General features: G+C 40.3%; 1 protein-coding gene across 4 annotated transcripts; it reads left to right on the top strand.

Annotated features, from left to right (window-relative positions):
* The first annotated feature begins 303 nt into the window (after nucleotides 1-303).
* Nucleotides 304-21,028, top strand: col28a2a (collagen, type XXVIII, alpha 2a). Of its 4 annotated transcripts, none has more exons than XM_061793615.1 (38): nucleotides 304-1,233; nucleotides 1,712-1,821; nucleotides 2,840-3,003; nucleotides 3,092-3,232; nucleotides 4,170-4,744; nucleotides 5,688-5,708; nucleotides 5,815-5,874; nucleotides 7,156-7,209; nucleotides 7,727-7,771; nucleotides 7,854-7,880; nucleotides 7,959-8,003; nucleotides 8,087-8,131; nucleotides 8,558-8,611; nucleotides 10,758-10,826; nucleotides 10,932-11,000; nucleotides 11,152-11,220; nucleotides 14,091-14,159; nucleotides 15,152-15,220; nucleotides 15,320-15,388; nucleotides 15,532-15,600; nucleotides 15,725-15,796; nucleotides 15,879-15,947; nucleotides 16,025-16,096; nucleotides 16,207-16,275; nucleotides 16,414-16,482; nucleotides 16,580-16,648; nucleotides 16,731-16,799; nucleotides 16,887-16,955; nucleotides 17,223-17,291; nucleotides 17,387-17,455; nucleotides 17,564-17,644; nucleotides 17,783-17,818; nucleotides 17,899-17,935; nucleotides 18,333-18,890; nucleotides 19,520-19,806; nucleotides 19,895-20,138; nucleotides 20,233-20,421; nucleotides 20,505-21,028. In XM_061793615.1, the coding sequence occupies exons 4-38, from the start codon at nucleotides 3,103-3,105 to the stop codon at nucleotides 20,510-20,512; spliced, it is 3,675 nt and encodes a 1,224-aa protein (XP_061649599.1). In that variant the 5' UTR covers nucleotides 304-1,233; nucleotides 1,712-1,821; nucleotides 2,840-3,003; nucleotides 3,092-3,102; the 3' UTR covers nucleotides 20,513-21,028. The 4 variants fall into 4 exon arrangements, with proteins under 4 accessions (XP_061649599.1, XP_061649597.1, XP_061649596.1 ...); XM_061793613.1 differs by having other exon boundaries at nucleotides 309-1,233; nucleotides 3,095-3,232; nucleotides 20,230-20,421; XM_061793612.1 differs by having other exon boundaries at nucleotides 310-1,233; nucleotides 20,230-20,421.
* Nucleotides 21,029-21,062: the final 34 nt, after the last annotated feature.

The raw sequence follows: 21,062 nt of genomic DNA on the forward strand, positions 1-21,062 counted from the left end.
CTACATCTCTGTGGAAATAAATACCTTCTGTATAAATATTTTAAGAAATTAAATATTACAAAATATTAGTCAAAAGCTTCACTTCATAAGAGGTTGGTGAAACCTTTTTGGGTTTTTTTCATGCACTGCCACAACTTGTATTTTTATGTATACATTTACAACAGATGCATAACTGAATGGTTCATGCTCACTGATTCATAATACTATTGAAATATACATATATTTCAAATTTTAGATTGTTCATATGATTTGAAACAAGACGTTAATGAATAAATGTGAATATATTCCAAAAATTGTTTGCACCAAAACTATGGGGAAATCTTTGAATAGTTGTTATTCATGGATTTTTAAGGCACAAATATTGTGGTCTGTCCTACTTGAGATTAAATTGGAGCGAATGTGGCCCACGAACTAAAATGATCTTTACACCCCTGCTCTACACTAAAAAAAAACTGCAGCTGAACCGAGACCAGCCAACCTATCATATTACTGTCGGCCTACTGTATTAATAATAATTCAATTCCCTTCCAATTCTATTTTTCATATCAATTGTAGTTCAAGCAGTGGCGGGCCGTGCATTTTATACCTTCAGTGTGTACTTACCTGACTTAATCCACCTCATTGTACCACCACTATCACGTTGCAATTACATGCAGTAGAAACCGTCAATACTAACCAAAAACGCAATGTAACAGCATGCAACTGCGCCAGGCTCTCCTTTTGTTTCACTTGTACTGAGCAGCGGCATGTGGGATCTAAAGCTCGCTCATAACTACAATTTTGGTTCACAACACAAAGTGGAAATACAACCAAGTGAGGACTCGTAACTCGAACAACTTAAGTTAAGTTGGGGCAATCATAAGTCTCGGTACCACTATTGACTTACGAGTTAATGTGTTCTTTGACTGGGCTCTTAACTCAATTTACTCAAATCTCAAATTGTGATGTGGTGGCATTATAAAGTATTGGTACTTGATATCGGCGAGTAATCAAATGTAAGTACTTGTACTTAGTCTGAAAAAAAGTGGTATCGGTGCAACCCTTGTTAAAGGCATTCAACACATTATTTTTTTTAATGGAATGCAGTCACGCAATCCTCCTTTTGTTCAGGGTCACAGGAAATCTGGAAACAATCTCATCTGAATTAAACTGAAAGGTGACCTCCAGCCTGCACTGATCACCAGTCAATCACTGGGATGACACGTAGAGGCAGCCAACCATTCACATCTACAGGTACAGTCATGGGTAAAAATATTGGCACACCTTTTCTCATTGTTCTGGCATTGGGAAAATAGGAAAAAAAAATGGTAATCCTAATTGACCTAAAACAGAAAGGTTTAGTCTGATTTCATGTCGGACAGTCAGGAAAAGAAAAGCGCATGTGTCTTTTTATACAGTCATGGCTAAAAATATTGTCACTCCTGGGGTGCCAATATTTTTAGCCATGACTGTATATACAATATACACTATTGTGTAATTTTGTAATCATCCAAACGCTCAGGACTATAAAACAACTCAAGAGGTGGGTTTTTAAGAAGAGGCCATTATTTTTCACAACCAAGAAATGCTGTTACAGCGCATATACAGTAAATGATGAATGGCCGCATGTTGTCACTTATCACAGAGCAACAGGGTGGATTTTGCCAACCTATCATTCAGTGAAACATTCTTTTGTGTCAGAAAGTCTCCTCTAATTACTTCTCGCCTGCAGCTTTGCAATACAAAGCCTCCTCACCTGGAGCACAGTGGGCAGAAAGCTCCTTGAATCCATCGCCCGCAGTGTGCACTGGACCAACTGCAGTGGGAAGAGATCACCTCAAGGTCAGCTTCTGTCAGTTATGGTCATCTGTTGAGGTCAGAAGGTGAAAAGAAGGCCTGTAGCTATCTGTTTTCTTTGGGGGGGAAAAACAGTCTTTGGTTTTCAATATTGAATTTTTGAAGGAAGGAAAGTGAAGTTTACATTCGAAGCACCACTATACCTTCACCAACTTGTGTAATTGGATTCATTTAACACCTTCACCCTTTTACCCTATTTTCTCTAGACTGGACTGTTCTGATTTTAATGCAAAGGTAACCAGGTCATTGCCCTCTTAACCTTTACAGTCCCCCAGCCTAGGAATGTGTGCTTCCATTTATTATAATTACTCTCATTTTACCAGTGGACCACGAGCGACTTCAATTCTTGCTTTATTTGTTCATTACATTTATTGAATGTTTTGAGCGCTTCTACATGTAATACTATGTCTATCTGAAAAGCATGTAGTTTGCAGTGGTGTAACGCTACACTACATCATACTGAGAGGCGTTTCTAATATGTTACCCCTCACATAATGTACGTAGGTTAAAAGGCCCTGCGACTGACTCGCAACCAGTCCAGGGTTCCCTCCCTGTCACCAAACTCGGATCGGCTCCAGCTCACCCTAATGTGACCCTAATTAGGACAGGCGCTATTAAAAAACATGGAAGGATGGATGTCTAAAAAGGTAAACAAAATAGATCAGAAACAACTCCCACAGTGATGCATGTAGTTCTATGACTGTATCAATCAATTTGTAAATGGAGTTCTTGTGTTGGAACTCTCTAAAGTGTGCAGTGAAAATATATTTAACCCCTCCTGTGAGCATTGAGTATTTTAGAATCAAAGGTTTTAACAACCCTTTTTCATACAACATTTCATAGACTAAAGTGAGATAAAATATGTTAACTTGCAAAACTCCACCTTCAAAGCCATGATGGTTGGAAACATATTCCTGCCTTCTTAAGCCCTGAGGCGAGAGAGGGAGTCTGCATGCAAGCAAGAATCCATTGAATGTGGTTGGGTGGTTCTTCCTTATAAAAGGTGTGAGTACTCCAGCTTTTTCGACTGTCTGATTCCAAGAAGGACAACATTGCTGTTGCTGCTGATGGATGGGAAATGAGCTAAGTGGTGCTCTTCATGCAACCTGATCCTTTTGCTGGCCCTGCAGGTCCAAACAGCATCCTGAAATACTGCAACATCTCAAAGTAGGTTGAACAGTGAAGACTATTTGTTCACTATGGATACTTTCCATTGCATGTATTTATTATGTCATGGAAATTTCCTTTTTTCCAGTAGAGAAAAGGATGCTCCTCTCCTGTGAATCAGTGCTGTTGGCCACAGTACTGACTTGTGTCTGGGCTCAAGATCTGCATTATAACAGAAGAGCCAAATCTCGCACAAAACCACTGGCTGCAAATATGTATGATGGGCAAGGTAAGCAAAATGAAGAATATCTGTCTGTCTGTCTGTCTGTCTGTCTGTCTGTCTGTCTCACGTAATTCATGAATTTGGAAAAGTATTCCTTTACAGTGTAAGACAGTGTTTCCGAACCTTTATTTGTTGAGTTTACATGAGAAAAATCTCATGGTACACCGCCAAAAAGTATACAGGCTATATTGTATATTGAAATAATGTTGATTTACTCATGAATCGACTTAGTGTGAAATCTGGATCTGTTTAGTTGCACTCAAAGCTGTCATTCTCTTGTATGAATGGCAACTGGGGGAAACGAAGGTTACTTTTACCTACTGCCATCTAATGGAAGAGTATTTAATTGTTCAGCCTGTCACGATCGTTGGTGGCATACAGTAGATAGATGAACAAATATACATTATTTGAAGTGAATAAATACTTTTTGTGAGAATGAATGCTTAAATGGTAAATTAGATAATTTCCGACAGCACATCTAATGAGCTCTTATGGCCAAAGGAGGACAGTAATGCGTTACATTTACATACTCTATTTCGTTTACTCAAGTCAATTTTGGGTAATTTACTCGTCAGTGTAGTTCTACTGCAACGAAATTTTTTACTTTTACTTGAGTATTTTCTGTTAAGAAGAAACACCACTTTTACACAATTACATCGAACTACATTTTGCACGCTACTTTTATTTTTCTCAATCCATTAATACCTTCGCGATCTATTTGTTCTGGTTAGTCGGAGAGACTTCTGCCTTGGGGGCTGTCACGTCTCTGTTTCACCAATCCAACATAACGTAACAGTACTCTTACTTGAGTATAAATTTTGGCTTCTTTGCTCACGGCATGCTAATAGTGGTTGGGAACCACTGGTTTAAGGAACCATATTTGGTAACCTAACCCTGAGTAAAACGTGTTTAAAGAGATTCCGCATGTGTTCTCTTGATGCAGCCATCCTGGATGAGGACTGTAGCTTGGAGCTCTCCTTTCTACTGGACAGCTCTGAGAGTGCCAAAGACAACCATGAGCAGGAGAAGCAGTTTGCTATGAATTTGGTAGACAAACTCCAAGGCCTGAAACTGCAGACAGGCCGCAGTTTGAGCCTAAGGGTGGCCCTGCTCCAGTACAGCAGTACAGTCATCACAGAGCAAAGATTTAATGACTGGAGGGGCATAGAGAACTTCAAGAACCGCATTGCTCCCATTGTTTACATCGGCCATGGAACCTACACCACGTACGCCATCACCAACATGACCAAGATCTACCAAGAGGAATCCAGCCCGGGCAGCATTAAAGTAGCTGTGCTCCTCACTGATGGCTCCTCCCACCCGAGGAACCCGGATATTTTCTATGCTGTCGCCGAGGCCAAGAACCAGGGCATCAAGTTCTTCACTCTGGGCATTACCCGCACCGCCAACGAGCCCGTCAATGTGGCTCAGCTCCGCATCCTCGCCAGCTCTCCTACATCCCACTTCCTCCACAATTTGCAAGACAAGGACATAGTTGAAAATATAGCCACTAAGATTGTGAGTATATAACATTACCTATTTACTATGTATAGTATTCACAGCAGACACATGGACAGACAATGAAAGAATAACTCTAAACTGTATAGCTCTGGATTTTAAGTTTTTTACACTTGATTGATGAATTTGACTCCATGATCTTATCCAATATGTTGAATATGTTTTTCTTTTACATTCAACATGAGGGTTTTTTTTTTTTATTCAAGTGACATTTACTAATTTCCTACATTGTTATAGCTGAACAATATGCAACTATATCAATATCCATTTGATATCCAATATACAGTATTACTCCACAATAGTTAAAATAGTTTTTAATGTGCTGCTAAAAACAATCACATGACACTTAAACCTATGTAAGAAACAAAACAAAAAGTAATTGTTGTGTATAACAGTTTCTTACTACCAATTTTTTTTATTTATTATTAATTTTATTTACCTACACTGCTGTAAGTGAATTCCTCCTCAGGGGATCCTTCAAATATTTTACTAAACTTAATCAATAAATTAACATACTTTGTTGTTTTGGTGCGGCACGGTGGGCGACTGGTTAGAGCGTCAGCCTCACAGTTCTGAGGACCCGGGTTCAATCCCAGGCCCCGCCTGTGTGGAGTTTGCATGTTCTCCCCGTGCCTGCGTGGGTTTTCTCCGGGCACTCCGGTTTCCTCCCACATCCCAAAAACATGCATGAATTGGAGACTCTAAATTGCCCGTAGGCATGACTGTGAGTGTGAATGGTTGTTTGTTCCTATGTGCCCTGCGATTGGCTGGCAACCAGTTCAGGGTGTACCCCGCCTCCTGCCCGATGACAGCTGGGATAGGCTCCAGCACGCCCGCGACCCTAGTGAGGAGAAGCGGCTCAGAAAATGGATGGATGGATGGATGTTGTTTTGGTCTGTTATAAGGATACAATTGAAATTCTGTTGTTTGCTTTTATTTGCAGAGTGACCTGGCTGATGAAGGAGTAAGTACCGCTTCCCTACCAGTCTACACTCACATTATTGATTGCAATTTGGTTGAATTATACTGATTCTAAATCTACCATTATGTATTTTGTCTTTTTTTTTCAGTGCCCATTGACTCAGAAATGTGCCTGTGAGAAAGGCGAGAGGGGGCCCAGTGGGCCTGCGGTGAGTATTAACTTCTTTTGAAGTGTCATAACAGTCGACATGCCCTCAAGATGTTTTTTTTTTTTTTTTAATCTATGGCAATTGCAGGTGTTCAAACAATCGTGTTAAATGCTCGTGTTTCAAAAGTTCTATTTTTCCAAAGATGATAATGATCAGTTTTAGTTTAGTAACTTTCGGAGTTACTTTATACATTTTGATTATTATATTTAGCCAATGAGGGCAAGCCATTAGAAATGCCTCTCAGTATGGGGCAGTACAACTGCAATAAAACAATGTAATACCTCTCACAGTGTCAAAACTGGGCAATATTATATTACCATAAAATGCACATCAAAGATCCATCCTTTTCTATACAGCTTATACTGCTTAGGGTTGCTTGGAACTGGAGCCTATCCCAGCCTACCACGTCTGCCTCACAGTTCTAAAGAATGAGGTTCGAATCCCATCTCCGCCTTCCTCCAAAATTCCCAAAACATCCATGCTTAGGTTCATTGATGACTAAATTTGCCCATTAGTGTGGATGTGAGTTTGAATTGTTGTGTATCTACATGTGCCCTGCTATCGACCACTCCAGGGCATACCCCACGTCTCACCCAAAGTCAGCTGGGATAGGCTAACCATAATGAGGACAAGCAGTATAAAAATGGATTGTTTTGTTTTGTGTGTGTGTCCCCCAGTGTTCATAAGTGGGGTCCTAGACTTCAGCATGTGCACGCCTATGCATTACTCGAGTCCTGGATGTGACATATTTAGTTTCCTTAGTGCATGATCGCACTGGATTTTCTCAACTTCTATTCAACTGGAAAATAATCATGCTGTGCTGACAGACAGCTGCACAACCATCAACCAGGTGCTTTCTCCATGGCGAGATTCTTCAAATTCTTCCACTCAGACAAGGCTGCTCCCATAATTGCTCTTATTGGTTTAATGGTCACAAACCAGCGATGTCTGGAGGATAGCAACTGACATACATCCAGGTGCGTCTCAACGCAATAACCCCCGGCCCCCACGGGCGAGACTACTCATGCCCCATTTATTGCTTCAGATGTCATATAGAAGTGACTCGTGGTGTCATCCATAAGTGTCGTGCACGTATTTAGACAACAGTATATTGATCTTTCCTCCCATGTTTGTTTTGATCCTCTGAGTCATCTGAGATTCCCCCCAAAAAAAATTTCTTTTCATGGCTATATGTGAATTCATTGTACCACAAGATCCAAAGTGTGAAACACCAGAACTGAGCTGCCAATTCTAAAACCATGGTTTTGTTTCCTTCTTCAGGGGAAGAAAGGTCGTCCAGGAGAAGAGGGAGCCCCCGGGCTGAAAGGGCAAAAGGTGTGCGCCTATTCGTACAAATGGCTCGACCCTCTCGGCTGACAGGCTCTAAAGAAGTTATTTATACCTTTATCTCAGACCCAGGGTTCCACACCTGAGATCCATTTTTCAGTTTGGAGCAAGTTGTCTTGGGTTCGTTTTTCCAAGACTGGGAAATTATTATAAAGACATTTAGCAAATTAGTGTTAAAGTCACAGATGACCAGAATATACAGTATGTATTCCAAGTACAGATGAAATTTACAGTGAATACACTGGGTATTCCCCAGGTTTCAGAGTATTAGGTATCCATTTTTAATCCAATGCCACTGTCCTAACATGGAAAAATGACATTTAGACACGCAAACAGTCATTTAGACAGACTTGTATATTTTCTTCACCTGCATTCAATCACATTCTTACTTAAACTAGCAATACAATGTTTATGCTGTTTCTCAATGTTAACCTTACACTGACAAAAATTGTCCTATAACTCCTATCTATTGTGCTAATGACTCAGTATCATCGTGACATTTCAGGGTGAAGCAGGAATAAGTGGTCTACCCGGGCGGGACGGTGCTGAGGTAATTGAGCAAAACGTTCTGTTGAAACGTGCATATTTTTACTGTATCTTACGCTTTAATAGCTAATCACATATATTTTCAGGGAAAATCAGGTTACAAAGGAGAGCAGGTGAGTCAAGATAACAGATGACTGGTAATTTTATAAAACACAGTTCATGTTTGCATGTACTTAGTAATCTATCCACAGGGTGAAAGGGGAGAGTGCGGCACTCCAGGAATCAAAGGAGACAGGGTACGAAAATGTGACAAACTTATCATAATATACTTTAATTATTAGAATTTATGTGTATATTGTCATTATGTGACCTGCTGCAGGGTCCTGAGGGTTTGATTGGTGTAAGAGGACTTAGAGGACTGCAGGTCAGTAAATACTGAATAAGAAGAGATATAATCACAATACTGAATAGAACTCATGACTATGGCAATCGTCTTGCGCATGTAATTTTATATCACTCTTTCTGGCTTAATATTAGAATTACATTTCAGGCAACAAGTTACATATTCCATATATAGCATTACACCTGAGTAGGTGTCTGTATGCGTGACATACAGTAGGCTACATTCTTGGCAAATTCTTAATCATAATCAAATGTTCTGATTTATAATTTTTTTGCTATGGTCTCTTTTTGTAATTTTGTTTACCTGGATGATTTGCCTGCATTGTCAACATTAAACTGGTGTTCATATTGGACCCTACTTGACTCACAATGAAGCAGTGGAAAAAACATCAGATACACAGTCAGATACACATACTAGTTTTTAATTGCATGTTGTGTGTGTGTCCAGGGTCTACCAGGACCACATGGAGACATTGGACCAGAAGGCCCTCAGGGAAAGCACGTTAGTATCTTTTTTTTAATGACATAGAACCCCTTCTGTGACCTTTGAATTTCCTTTACTATAATGTTTAAGAACAGGTTGAAGTTTTATTACCACCACTGTGTGTTAACATGCAGCACATAAAGTTGTTTGTCTCAGAAAAGACCCCTTGGGGAGCATTTGGTAATGTTCCCCTTCATAATTATAATAGTGAAGGAATGAACCCGAAAAAAATATCTCATGTTATTCCCAATGTCTTGTATCCACTTTCTAAAATCAGGAAGTGCCTACAGCAACATCTTTAACAACGCCAACATAATGTACATTTAAAATACATGAAAAATTTGTGTATGCTCTCATGTCAGGACATGTCTACAGCATTTCCATAGACATAAATCATCCTGCTATGTATTGATGTATTTGGAAGTACCCTGGGAAGAAATTTGTTAATTTCAAAATGTTTTAATGTTTCATGGCTATAATTGAATACAGTACAGTAGAGATACAAGTGACTCGACGTTCTGCCAATTTTTTTCTTTGATATGAGAGCAAAACGTTGAGGTACAAGCACTGTTTGGTGGCAGTGAATTCAGCTCACTTCACAGCAGCAGTTTGACAACTAGTGAACATTTCTTCAAAAAAAGAGGCTTTTAAATAGGCCTTCCAATTGAAGTTTACTGTCAACTAAACAGTCTGTTAAGTCTCTTAACGTCTGCTAGCTTAATGCTAACACATATTGGGAAACGCCATAGACGTGCTAAAGAATAGCATCTATGGGGCGGTGTTAGAACACTTTAAAGGTCCCATATTTTGGTGATTTAGACCTCCATAGAGTGACTCTCTAACATGGACTTAGTATAAAAGTTTTGATTTCATTTTAAAAAAAACACATTGGTTTTGTCATACCAGAAAAGGCCCCTCGGACAGCTACTTCTGTTTGACCCAGTTTTGTACCCATATTGTCCATATTTGGCTAAGACCGCCCCCTTTCCTCTGATTGGTTGTCTCTGAGTAGAAGACCCAAATGTGAGAGCACACGTGTTTGTTATGTTGACAACGCTGGCTCGGGAGCGGAGAGGTAGGCGGAGATCTTCACTCGTGACGTAGATAAGGTCAAGAAATTTGAATGACCGGATTTCAGGCCTCTCGACAGAAAAATATCTGGAACTCAGGAATGCGTGGACGATTTTAATTCATATTTCACATGTTTACTGAGGCACCATAGAGCCAGTATTACATCCCAAATACTAGAAAAAGTTTGTTTGGTAAACTATGCCACCTTTAAGCAATAAATAATTGAACACAAACGGTGGGGGAACACATTTAGACAGACCATACAACAATACTTATGCATATAGATAGTAAAAAAAACTAACTATTGCTGCAGATTACTAGACCATTTACAGTAGTTGTGAAACTATTCGTTTGTTTCTGCATGACTGTATTATACTGCCCCTTGGATGGCCAAGAGGCACCCACCAGAAGGAGCGGCCATAAATATATCAGGATGCGTGAACTGTTTAATTCTTTCCATTCTATTTAATTATTTTATTACTATATGTTTCATACAGTAATGTTATTACGGAATGCTATTTTTTGTATTAAAAAAATATATTTTTTGTGGAGGCTGGAACGGATTAATGGCATTTCCATTCATTTCAATGGGGAAAGATGATTTGAGATAAGTCTTTGATTTAGAGTGTGGTCACGGAAGAAATTAAAACTTGTATCTCAAGTCACCACTGTACTCCGGTTGAGACATCACTCATGTTGTAATATTTACATTCATCACATTGTAATATTTACATTTATCTCATTTTTCTGTGGAAGTTGTATCTTTGCAATTTGGGTTGGATACTAAGTTTAATACACAGGCTGAGTAACCAAACTGCACAATCACAATGATGTGGTATCTAATCCAACCACCACAGTCTCTAAAACATGCCCTAGGGTGAAACTGAATTTCTCTGAAATCTATGTACAGTAGCTGTTATTTTTTAGACCAAAGTTTTCGACGTTAAGTGCATTTTATCTTGTTATGCAATGACAGCCCTTTTCAGGTTACATAAGCGCTGAGACATTGAAACTTGACTGAAACTGACAGATTGAGTTCAAAACATGTATTGACCTGTGAGGAGACAACTGATAACCTACGTTTTGATGACAGGGAGAACGTGGATCACCCGGCCCTCCAGGTATTCAGGGGGAAACTGGCATTGGAATACCTGGGCCAAAAGTATGTCACAGTCTTTTCTTTGGCTTAATCTATTTTATCTAGAGTGCTTTGCTTGCAGTTACATTTCTGAGCCTGTTAATACATCAAGTTCCTTACATTTTGTAGGGTGACATGGGATTCCAGGGCCGCCCAGGTCCTCCTGGTCCTGCAGGCCTTGGGGCACATGGTCCACCAGTGAGTTTGGACTTCTTTTCTTTAATGAATTTTATTGTAAAATGAATCCTACACGTATATTTCTGTGACAGCAAATTCTTGAATGAACGCTCTATGTCTGATACTGTATGAGCAATTATGTTTTTTTTTTTTTTTGTTTGTTTTTTTACAGGGACCTCAAGGGCCACAAGGTGTTCAAGGGGGAAAAGGACCGACTGGTGAGGGCCTTCCTGGACCAAAGGTACAGTATTATGTAGCATTACACTGTAAGGTCAAACACCATCCATTCCAGGATGCTGGTTAACCTCAGATTTTTTAGAATTTAGAATACATTTTACCATAGGAAATAATGGAAAAAGAGTTGATCTATTAAACTGTACAGGTAATGTCTAGTATCAGTGTACAAACAGTGCTTGGTTCTATGGTTACCAAATTTTATGCTGATCGGCTTTAATGTCATAATTCGCCGATCCGATCAATGACGTCAAAGACATTTACTCCGCGTCACCACGTGCACAGTATAATTGAATCCAAAAGCTAGTTTATATTTAGCCTTGTCGCGTGTCTTTTGACATAGTATTGGAAATATCTGACGGCCAAAAAAGTTATTTAAAAAATAATAATAATAAACATGTCGGCGGTGTGGAACAGACAACACGTTTGAGACAGACAACACTTAATGCCCGGATCAAACTACAAGACAAATTTGCTCTTTTACGATTGCACTGTCAGAGTACTGCGATAAAATCTTGTATTCCGATACCACCGCATCCCGTTTTTTACGATCATTGGGCTTTATCTTGTCAACTCAAATGCGACCGGATACACTCGTTACCGTGACGACGACAACAAGAGTTGAGCGCGCCGACTGTATTATAAAAACAAAATGGGGAAAAACGTGTGTTGGTGGTCACCGGTGCTCAGGACAGAAGAGGACGTTCGTTTAAGGCTTGCTTGATGTATGTTCACGTACTTTTAATACACTAAAGCTCACAAGCAGGCAATAAAACGTTATGTATCCTAGCAAGCTACTGCTAGTACTGACGGTTGTACGTAAACATGCCGCGGTTCTGTCGAATCATGCTCTAAAGTTTCGGTGTGGGTGAAGTAATAAGTAATACTTATACTTAAGTAATAATAATAAGTAGTAAGTAATAAAGTTAGTAAGTTAGCACCCGTTATTTCTGTCATGTAATGTTGGTTTGACCTGACTGATTAGAATACACGATCTGACTAGAGCAGTGGTATCCAGCCTTGATGGAGCCAAGGAACATATTTTACAATTGAAAGATCTTACGGCACACCAACAAACAAAAATGTCACAAAAAGTGGATACATTAATTACTGTATTTACTTCCTGCCATCTAATAGAAGACCATTCATTTGTGTCTGTCACTATGCCTCACTGGCATAAAGAGAGGAACAAAGATATACATTATTTATTGTAAATATATATTTTTGAGAAATTAAGTACACAAGTATATAGCGTAAATTAACAGGTCATTTAAATAGACACATTCCTCCATCTTGTGATCGGATCAGTGATCGGTTATTGTTTTTTTTAAACTCGCTGATCGGTGATCGGCCCCAAAAATCCTGATCGCGTAAAGGCTAGTGGTTACTGAGCTTATCTTTCAAAGATATGCTGAAGTAGCTCGAGATTTGCTGAGATCCTGCATAACATCTTGCACAACAAACAAACTGGGTTTTTCTGTGACTGCAGAGATTTTCTTTCCCCCGAAAATCATTTTGCATTAACTCAGAATTGGATGACCTCAAAAGTATTTGAATTAAAGGTTCTACACAGCTTTTTCTTAATTCATTTTCAAAGCCAATTGAAGGAACGTGTGATGTTGGAACATCAACTTTTTGTGGATCTACTGGAGGCGGCACAGTGAACAACTGATTTGCACATCGGCCTCACAGTTCTGAGGACCCGGGTTCAAACCAAGACTCCCCTGTGTTGAGTTTGCATGTTCTCCCCATGCCTGCGTGGGTTTTCTCCGGGTACTCCGATTTTCTCCCACATCCCAAAACCATGCATGGTAGGTTATTTAAAAACTCTAAATTGCCCATAGGTGTGAATGGGAGTGCGAATGGTTGTTTGTTTATATGATTGATATACGATTGGATGGCGACCAGTTCAGGGTGTACCCCGCCTCTCGCCCAGAGTTAGCTGGGATAGGCGCCAGCATGCCTGTGACCCTATTGAGGATAAGCGGTATGGAAAATGGATGGATGGATGGATCTACTGGGATTCATTGTTTAGTTCATGACCCGCATGACGTCAAACCCACTTCTTACTTCCAACCCACTGGCTCACAAATCAGGCGTTCACTCAATCATTACAACATGCTATGTGTCTGTGTGCTCAGCCTTGTCCTGCTGTAACATGCTGCATTGATGTACAGTATTGTATAATGTATTCTGCAAAAAGTTAATTCTGGAGGCGTTTGCAACAAAAAAGATCGACCAGGAACAATATGAAATGATTGATATAAATCTTACTGTTTAATGACGTAGTATGCTTCCAACCTCAGTTAAATGCCAATGATTAATATTACTTTTACCAAAGTTTCCGGCCTTTATTACAAGACGGCACATGTATCGACATTTGTCACTGAGTGGGGATTATTTATGTGGAAATAAAAGAAGACATTTATTTGTCAAATGAAATACTGAAATAATACTAGAAATGTCCTCAAGCAAGTACACATCTGTTTGACCCAAGCTAGACTTCCTTAGCTGGGTTTTATAGGTTTTATTCCTCAGCTGCACAGCCCCCTCAAATAAGCCACGCACACATTCACATACTAATGCACAAGTTTCACACGCATTTCATTACACTAGCTGCCATCTGCTTGTTCTTTACATCTACTTTTCATTGGTATTGCAAAAAGCCCACTCCAGGGGAATCATCTTGGTATGAAAGGAAAAATAAATACTAACTTCCATTCCTTTCAGCTAGGATCATTTGAATGAAGTGGGTAACAGGAGCCAACACGCTCCTCTTCATAACCATCTCAGTGGAGAACAATATGAATTTGGCAAGGACCCAATAAATATCAAGTGGTTGTGATGTAACTAACATGGCATGATTTTACTCCATAGGGGGATCGCGGGCTTCCAGGACCGAGGGGATCGAGAGGACAACAGGGTGCAGGAATTAAAGGAGAACAGGTAAGTTAATACCATTATATCATAAACCAACCACATACCCAATGTCAACTGCGTGTATATAAAGAAATATAATAGCTACAAGACATATCTTTTGGACTGAAATGTCCACAATATATTCACATTCGGCACGGTGACCGACTGGTTAGCACATCTGCCGCACAGTTCTGAGGACCGGGGTTCAAATCCCAGCCCCGCCTGTGTGGAGTTTGCATGTTCTCCCCGTGCCTGCGTGGGTTTTCTCCAGGCACTCCGGTTTCCTCCCACATCCCAAAAACATGCATGCTAGGTTTATTGAAGACTAAATTGCCTGTAGGTGTAAATGGTTGTTTGTTTCTATGTGCCCTGCGATTGGCTGGCGACCGGTTCAGGGTGTACCCTGCCTCTCGCCCTAAGATAGCTGGGATAGGCTCCAACATGCCCGTGACTCTTGGGAGGATAAAGCGGTACAGGAAATGGATGGATATGGAAATGGATATATCTATCAACAACATTTAAAGTTATGGCTCATGCCCCTTTTTATGCTGTACCTTAAAGAACCCAAATACATACAGACTTAGATTCACTTGGTACAAAAATATCCACAATACCCAACTTTATATTCAATTATAGTACAGTTATGAGGCTTAAAATGAACACATTTTGAGATATACAGGAAAAAAACAAATTTGGACTTTTGCGTGGCCAGTGGTATTTTGAAGAGTATATGTACCAAATTTACACTCGCCTGAATTTGGTGCGGGCGGCGTGGGTTCAGTTCTCACTCAGTGACGGTGTGAATGTGAAAGCAAAGGGTTGTCCGTGTCTATATGTGCCCTGCGACTGACTGGCGACCAGTTCAGGGTGTAGTCCACGTTTCGCCCGAAGTCAGCTGGGATGGGTTCCAGCGCCCCGGTACCCTGAACAGTGTTGAGAATGGATGGATGTACCAAATTTCATGCTTGTATTACCATTTGAACAATTCTTTCATTTATGACTTTGATGCTTTCCTTCAGGGGGAACTAGGTCCCCCAGGTCCTCCAGGGCCCACTGGGCTGACAGGAGTGGGCATACAAGGAGAGAAGGTCAGCAAACCGATTTACATTTTCATCAGTTCACTCCCGAAACACATGTACTTAACAGTTGGGATTGCTAAAATTAAATACTAACTTCCACTCCTCCAGGGAGTTGAGGGTCCAAGGGGTCCACCAGGAGTAAGAGGGCTTCCAGGAGAGGGTTTGCCTGGACCCAAGGTTTGTGGACATAGTTCTCAAAATGCATGCTCAAAATGCATGCGTTGGTCCCTAACACAACTATCATACTATATATAAACAATAAATGTGCACGCTACGTTCTTTATATCATTTTGAGGAACAACGTCTGTTTCTTTTTCTAGGGGGACCAAGGTTTACCTGGAGAACAGGGATCTCCAGGAGAGAGAGGCATTGGTGAATCTGGTCCAAAGGTGAGACAACTACTCATCAAAATGTCCTTACTTTTAAATTGACTATGATATCATTTAGCTCATACTGTATGCAACAATGTAGTGCATCTATCCAGTATCCAATGATGTTGTTTTATTGACATAGGGAGAACCTGGATCTGCTGGTTTAGGTGGCTTACCTGGTCTTCCAGGAGAAGATGGGGCGCCAGGGCAGAAGGTGCAGAACATTACGCAAACTCTAGCTCTAACCTAACTAACTAAAAAGGGGTTTGTATCTCATCGACCTTTTGACCTCTTAGGGGGAGCCTGGGTTACCAGGTTCAAGAGGTTCTGAGGGACCTCCAGGAATTGGGACTCAAGGAGAGAAGGTTTGTATTTTGGTTTTGGTACTTAATGTTTAACCTCAACACAGATCATTTACACTATGTTTTGTACTCCTTCAAAGGGGGACCAGGGTCTGAGGGGTATCCGAGGGTTACATGGACCTCCAGGGATCTCAGGACACTCTGGTCCAAAGGTACGAAACAAAGAATCATGAATTAAATAATCAATGTGACAATGTTTCCATCATAGTAACGAAAACTTCTACAAACTAGCTCATGTTCTTTGCCAACTACCACTTGCTAGGGTGAACGTGGGGTACCAGGTCACCAGGGCATTCCAGGGCAACCAGGACGATCCATAACTGGTCCAAAGGTGAATAACCAAACATTTATTATCGAGCCACACTGTAAGACACATTTTAGTTAACAAGAAGCACTTGTGAAGCACTGTTCTTCAAATGCACTGAAAACATTACTTATCAGTAGTATGGCTTCAATTTCACGTCTTCAGGGAGATCTTGGTCCCTCTGGTCCACCTGGACCAATTGGGGAAACAGGCCTTGGACTTCCAGGTCCAAAGGTAAACTCTACTGCTATAATTTAGTGTTTTACGAAATGAATAAAGTGCATCTGGATTATGTTGTTGAAATCATCTCAACTGGGTTTTGTTCCACCAGGGTGATAGAGGTTATACTGGTCCACATGGTCAACCTGGGCCAAAAGGAGAAGGCACCCCAGGACCTTTGGTTTGTACCATCATCGATCAAAACATGACGCCCCTTAACCTGCCTTTGGTATTGTTAACAAGTAGACATGTTTCTTTTGCAGGGCCCCCCAGGAATTCCAGGGTTACCAGGAGAACCAGGCCCAGAGGGTATAGGAATTCCCGGACCTAAGGTTTCACTCTATATATTGATCGTTTGACATGGATTGGTGTATGTTTAAAAAAAAAAAATCAGTTTGGTTGTGTCATGTATATTCCAGGGTGACATTGGATTTCGAGGATTGCCAGGTTTACCTGGCCCACCTGGAGAGGGAATACAAGGACCCCCAGTAAGATTATTACTTGGTTATTTCATACATATTTTCTTCAAACTGTGTGATTGCTGATATTTTCCAACGAAAACATGATTTAATAAAGGAGAACATTCACATTTCTTAAATAATTCTGCACAAGATTGTTAAGATGTACTGTTCTTTCTGCATTCACACAGAATTTCTTTGGCTACTGCCATTTCTAGTCCTGATAATCACTAGAGACTGATTCATTGATTCATTGATTGATTGATTTTTTTTTATTTTTTTTGTATGTGTTTCAAGGGTAATGTTGGGAGGGCAGGACCTCCTGGCCCAAATGGACCACCAGGAGTGGGTATTCAAGGACCAAAGGTACAGGTTACCACCAATTCCCATCCTAATTTTTTACAGGACTTAGACTTGCTAACTTTAATTTAATGTTTATGTACCAATTTAATTAACTTCAGGGGGATCCTGGAGCCCAAGGTATGACCGGACCAAGAGGGCCGAGAGGAGATGGGTTCCCTGGCGCTAAAGTAAGAGTTTTCTTCTCTTCTTCATCTTTTTTTATGACTGTTGCATATATGGCCTACTGTATCTGATTGCTTGAGCTCGGACTGATTAGATATCCATTGTTGATACAGGGTGACCGTGGGTCTCAGGGTGAGAGGGGAATGAAAGGTGCAGAGGGAGATCTGGGAGATCCAGGAGTGCCTGGCGAAGCAGTATGTAAAAATAGACTTTGATCAAGATACTTATGTCCAATAGATAGATTTGAATAATTATCTTTAATAAAGATAACTATGATATGTTTGTGAAAGTTCATCAAACAGTCAAAACTGTGATGTTTCATAAAATAACAGGGAAAACCAGGAACAAAAGGAGACGCGGGCCTCACAGTAAGTTTATTTTAATCCCTTTCTGAATGTTCTGACAAAGAGTAGATATTTAGTTTTAATGAAATGTGTTTGTTTTTCAGCGAGAGGACATCATTAAACTCATTAAAGAAATATGTGGTAAGTGTGAGTCAAATTAATGTGTCTGTATTAGGAAAACAGTGAAATCAATTTACACTCCACTCCAAATAAAGAGGGGGCGGCATATTGCATATAAAAATATGACTCTTATAAAAATCATATATTTGACAACATGTCCAAGCTCCTCAGAGTAACAATGAAAATAAACACATAGTTTATTCAGATTAAATTCTCGTAAACCAGCTTTAGCGGATACTGTACATTTGGAATATATTAGGGAGATACATGACTATCTACTACTACTACTACTTTAACTTACCTTACTTAAACTTGCGACTACTTTAACCTGCAGAATGTTTATCAAATGAAATTACATACTGTTGAGCCCTTTTGATGTACAGTAGGCAATGTTCAAGGTGTGTTTTGTTGTTGTCAGGATGTGGCGTCAAGTGTAAAGAAAGGCCAATGGAACTCGTCTTTGTGATCGACAGCTCAGAGAGTGTTGGCCCTGACAATTTTGAAATCATCAAAGATTTTGTCACCAGGCTGGTGGACCGGACCACGGTGGGACGCAATGCAACGAGAATCGGCCTTGTCCTCTACAGTCTGGATGTCCATTTGGAGTTCAACTTGGTCCGCTACACGAACAAACAAGATGTGAAGCAGGCGATCCGAAAGATGCCTTACATGGGGGAGGGTACCTATACTGGCACCGCCATAAGAAAAGCCACACAGGAGGCTTTCTACAGCGCCCGGCCCGGGGTCAGGAAGGTCGCCATCGTCATCACCGATGGTCAGACTGACAAGCGAGAGCCCGTTAAACTTGATATTGCCGTGAGAGAGGCTCATGCAGCAAATATTGAGATGTACGCTCTGGGGATCGTCAATTCCTCGGATCTGACGCAGGCGGAGTTTCTGAGAGAACTCAACCTCATTGCCTCTGACCCTGATAGTGAACACATGTACCTTATTGATGACTTCAACACTTTGCCAGGTGATAATGGAATGTTGTGATAGTTGTTCTGAAAAGCATTACACTCTCTAAACTCAGGACAACAAAAATGTGAACATTGCGGCTTGAGACCAAGCCCTGCTGCAAATAGTGAAAATCTGCAAGCCACTTCCCGCAAAAAGTTTATAATTGGCTATAGATACCACAAGATGGCGGCAAAGCACTACTTTTGTCCACACAAAGCTCCTCAACTCACTTCAACTTAGTTCCTCGGCCTCAAGTTGGCGAAAAAGCATTATTTTGGTTTAAATGAAGCTCCTCAACTAAATTCAACATAGTTTCTTGGCTCCAAGATGCCACAAGACAGGAGCAAATAAATACTTTCCTTGCTTTTGGCCTGGGCAGTAATACGGTGAATATGGGAGTTTTTCAACAATTAACAGAGGATAGGTAAAAGAAAAAACTGTGATTATGTGAATACGCGAATATACAGGAGTTCACTGTTGTGCACTTCCTTTTGCCTCATTTGCTTCGACACCCAATTCATCAACAATCAATTTCACACAACAGCATTCCAAGCAATCAATTAATCGATTATTATGTCCATTCTACATTAAACAATACCTGGAAGTGTATGAAATATTTTTTCATCTGTTATTTTCTGCTTTCAGCACTGGAGTCTAAAGTCATCAGCCAGTTCTGCGAGGATGAAAATGGTGCCCTCATCTATAATCGCATTGCAAACGGGCACTGGAATGGCAACAATGGACTCAGTATTAATGGTAACAATGGATATGGACAGCATAGCAATGGATACAACAATGGCTATGGAAAAAACAAGAATGAAGTAAATGGGAATGGTTACCAAGAGGCGGTCACAAATGTGAGACGTACCAACAGCCGAGGCCGTGGGGACACTTTCGCACTGCCCATCAGTGCTGATCCACTCCCTAGTCAGGTCATTCCCAGAATTATTTGTTTTTACAAATACTGACATCAGAAATAAACAAAATACTGAAATGGTCTTGGATTTTTGTCTCACTCAGATGGAAGAAGACGAAGACGGTGAAGATTTAGACTTGAGGGCCCATGTGAGGGCCAGCGGCAGCGTGGTTGTAGTGAACAAAACAGCCTCTTTGTTACATGTGAAGGAACGCGCTGTGTCCAATGAGGCAGTCTTATCACCTTCATCATCCTCCTCCGCTGCAGGATCTTCATCTAAACTGGGTTCCAGTTCTTCCTTAAATTCTAATCAGCTGCAGGCAGTAGCAAGTCCAGTACTTCCTGAAGGTAAGTACTGCATGCAGTTAAACTCACATGCCATAGTATGCATTAAAAAAAATTTTTTTTTTTTTAAATCACTTTTTTTTTTCTTCTTCAGAAGTTCCACTTCGCGATCCCCGCTGTAACCTCAGTTTGGACCAAGGCACCTGCAGATCATACAACATCCGCTGGTATTATGATAAGCAGGCTAATTCCTGCGCACAATTTTGGTATGGAGGCTGCGCTGGAAATGACAATCGATTTGAAACTGAAGATGAATGCAGGAAGACTTGTGTTATATTGAAGACAGGTATTCAAGATGTTTAACAGCAAATATGTACATTCACTGAATAATTTATGATCCTTGACTAATGTCTGTTCTGATTCTCCCAGCAGGATAAAAGTAAAAGAAGAAATGTGGAAAGTTTACAATACAATCAATGTATGGTGACATTTTTTTTATATATCCAAGCAAGATATGGCCATATTGCTGATTCAAGCGAGTAAATGACTGACATTTTGAATTTGAAAAAGAAAATACTAATATAATTCCTGGTCAACGTGACACTATCTAAGCTCAACTAGACGCTATACATACAGCATCTTTACATCTCTGAGCAATATGCTTTACTTTGACTGAAATCTACACTGCACAATAACAATGGTGAGACATTTCTTTGTACTGTTTTATTTCAGTGTCTGGTGTCAAGTTGTAATTGGCAGCTGCAATATAGGTACACTTATTTTTAAGTAATGTGGAGTAGTCTACTGAAGTTGTCATTAGGCGAGATGTGATCCTGCTCTCCTTTTCAATGTGTTTATAATCCCTCCATGAAACATGTCACAATTTGGGCTGTGTGTGACTGTTTTAATAAATGTCTTTATTTGTGTTTTTATTAATAAAAGAATAAAACTGTTGTCAGTGTGTTTGTTTATATCCAAAGTTGCTGT

The sequence above is a fragment of the Phyllopteryx taeniolatus genome, chromosome 12 (assembly GCF_024500385.1).
Source record: "Phyllopteryx taeniolatus isolate TA_2022b chromosome 12, UOR_Ptae_1.2, whole genome shotgun sequence".
Taxonomy (NCBI): domain Eukaryota; kingdom Metazoa; phylum Chordata; class Actinopteri; order Syngnathiformes; family Syngnathidae; genus Phyllopteryx; species Phyllopteryx taeniolatus.

Excerpts from the sequence above, each read along its gene's own strand:
- col28a2a (XM_061793613.1), top strand. The coding sequence starts at position 3,103 with ATGCTCCTCTCCTGTGAATCAGTGCTGTTGGCCACAGTACTGACTTGT. Across the intron at positions 14,160-15,151 it reads CAGGAATTAAAGGAGAACAG|GGGGAACTAGGTCCCCCAGG; the intron begins GTAAGTTAATAC and ends GCTTTCCTTCAG. Across the intron at positions 16,276-16,413 it reads GATCCATAACTGGTCCAAAG|GGAGATCTTGGTCCCTCTGG; the intron begins GTGAATAACCAA and ends TCACGTCTTCAG.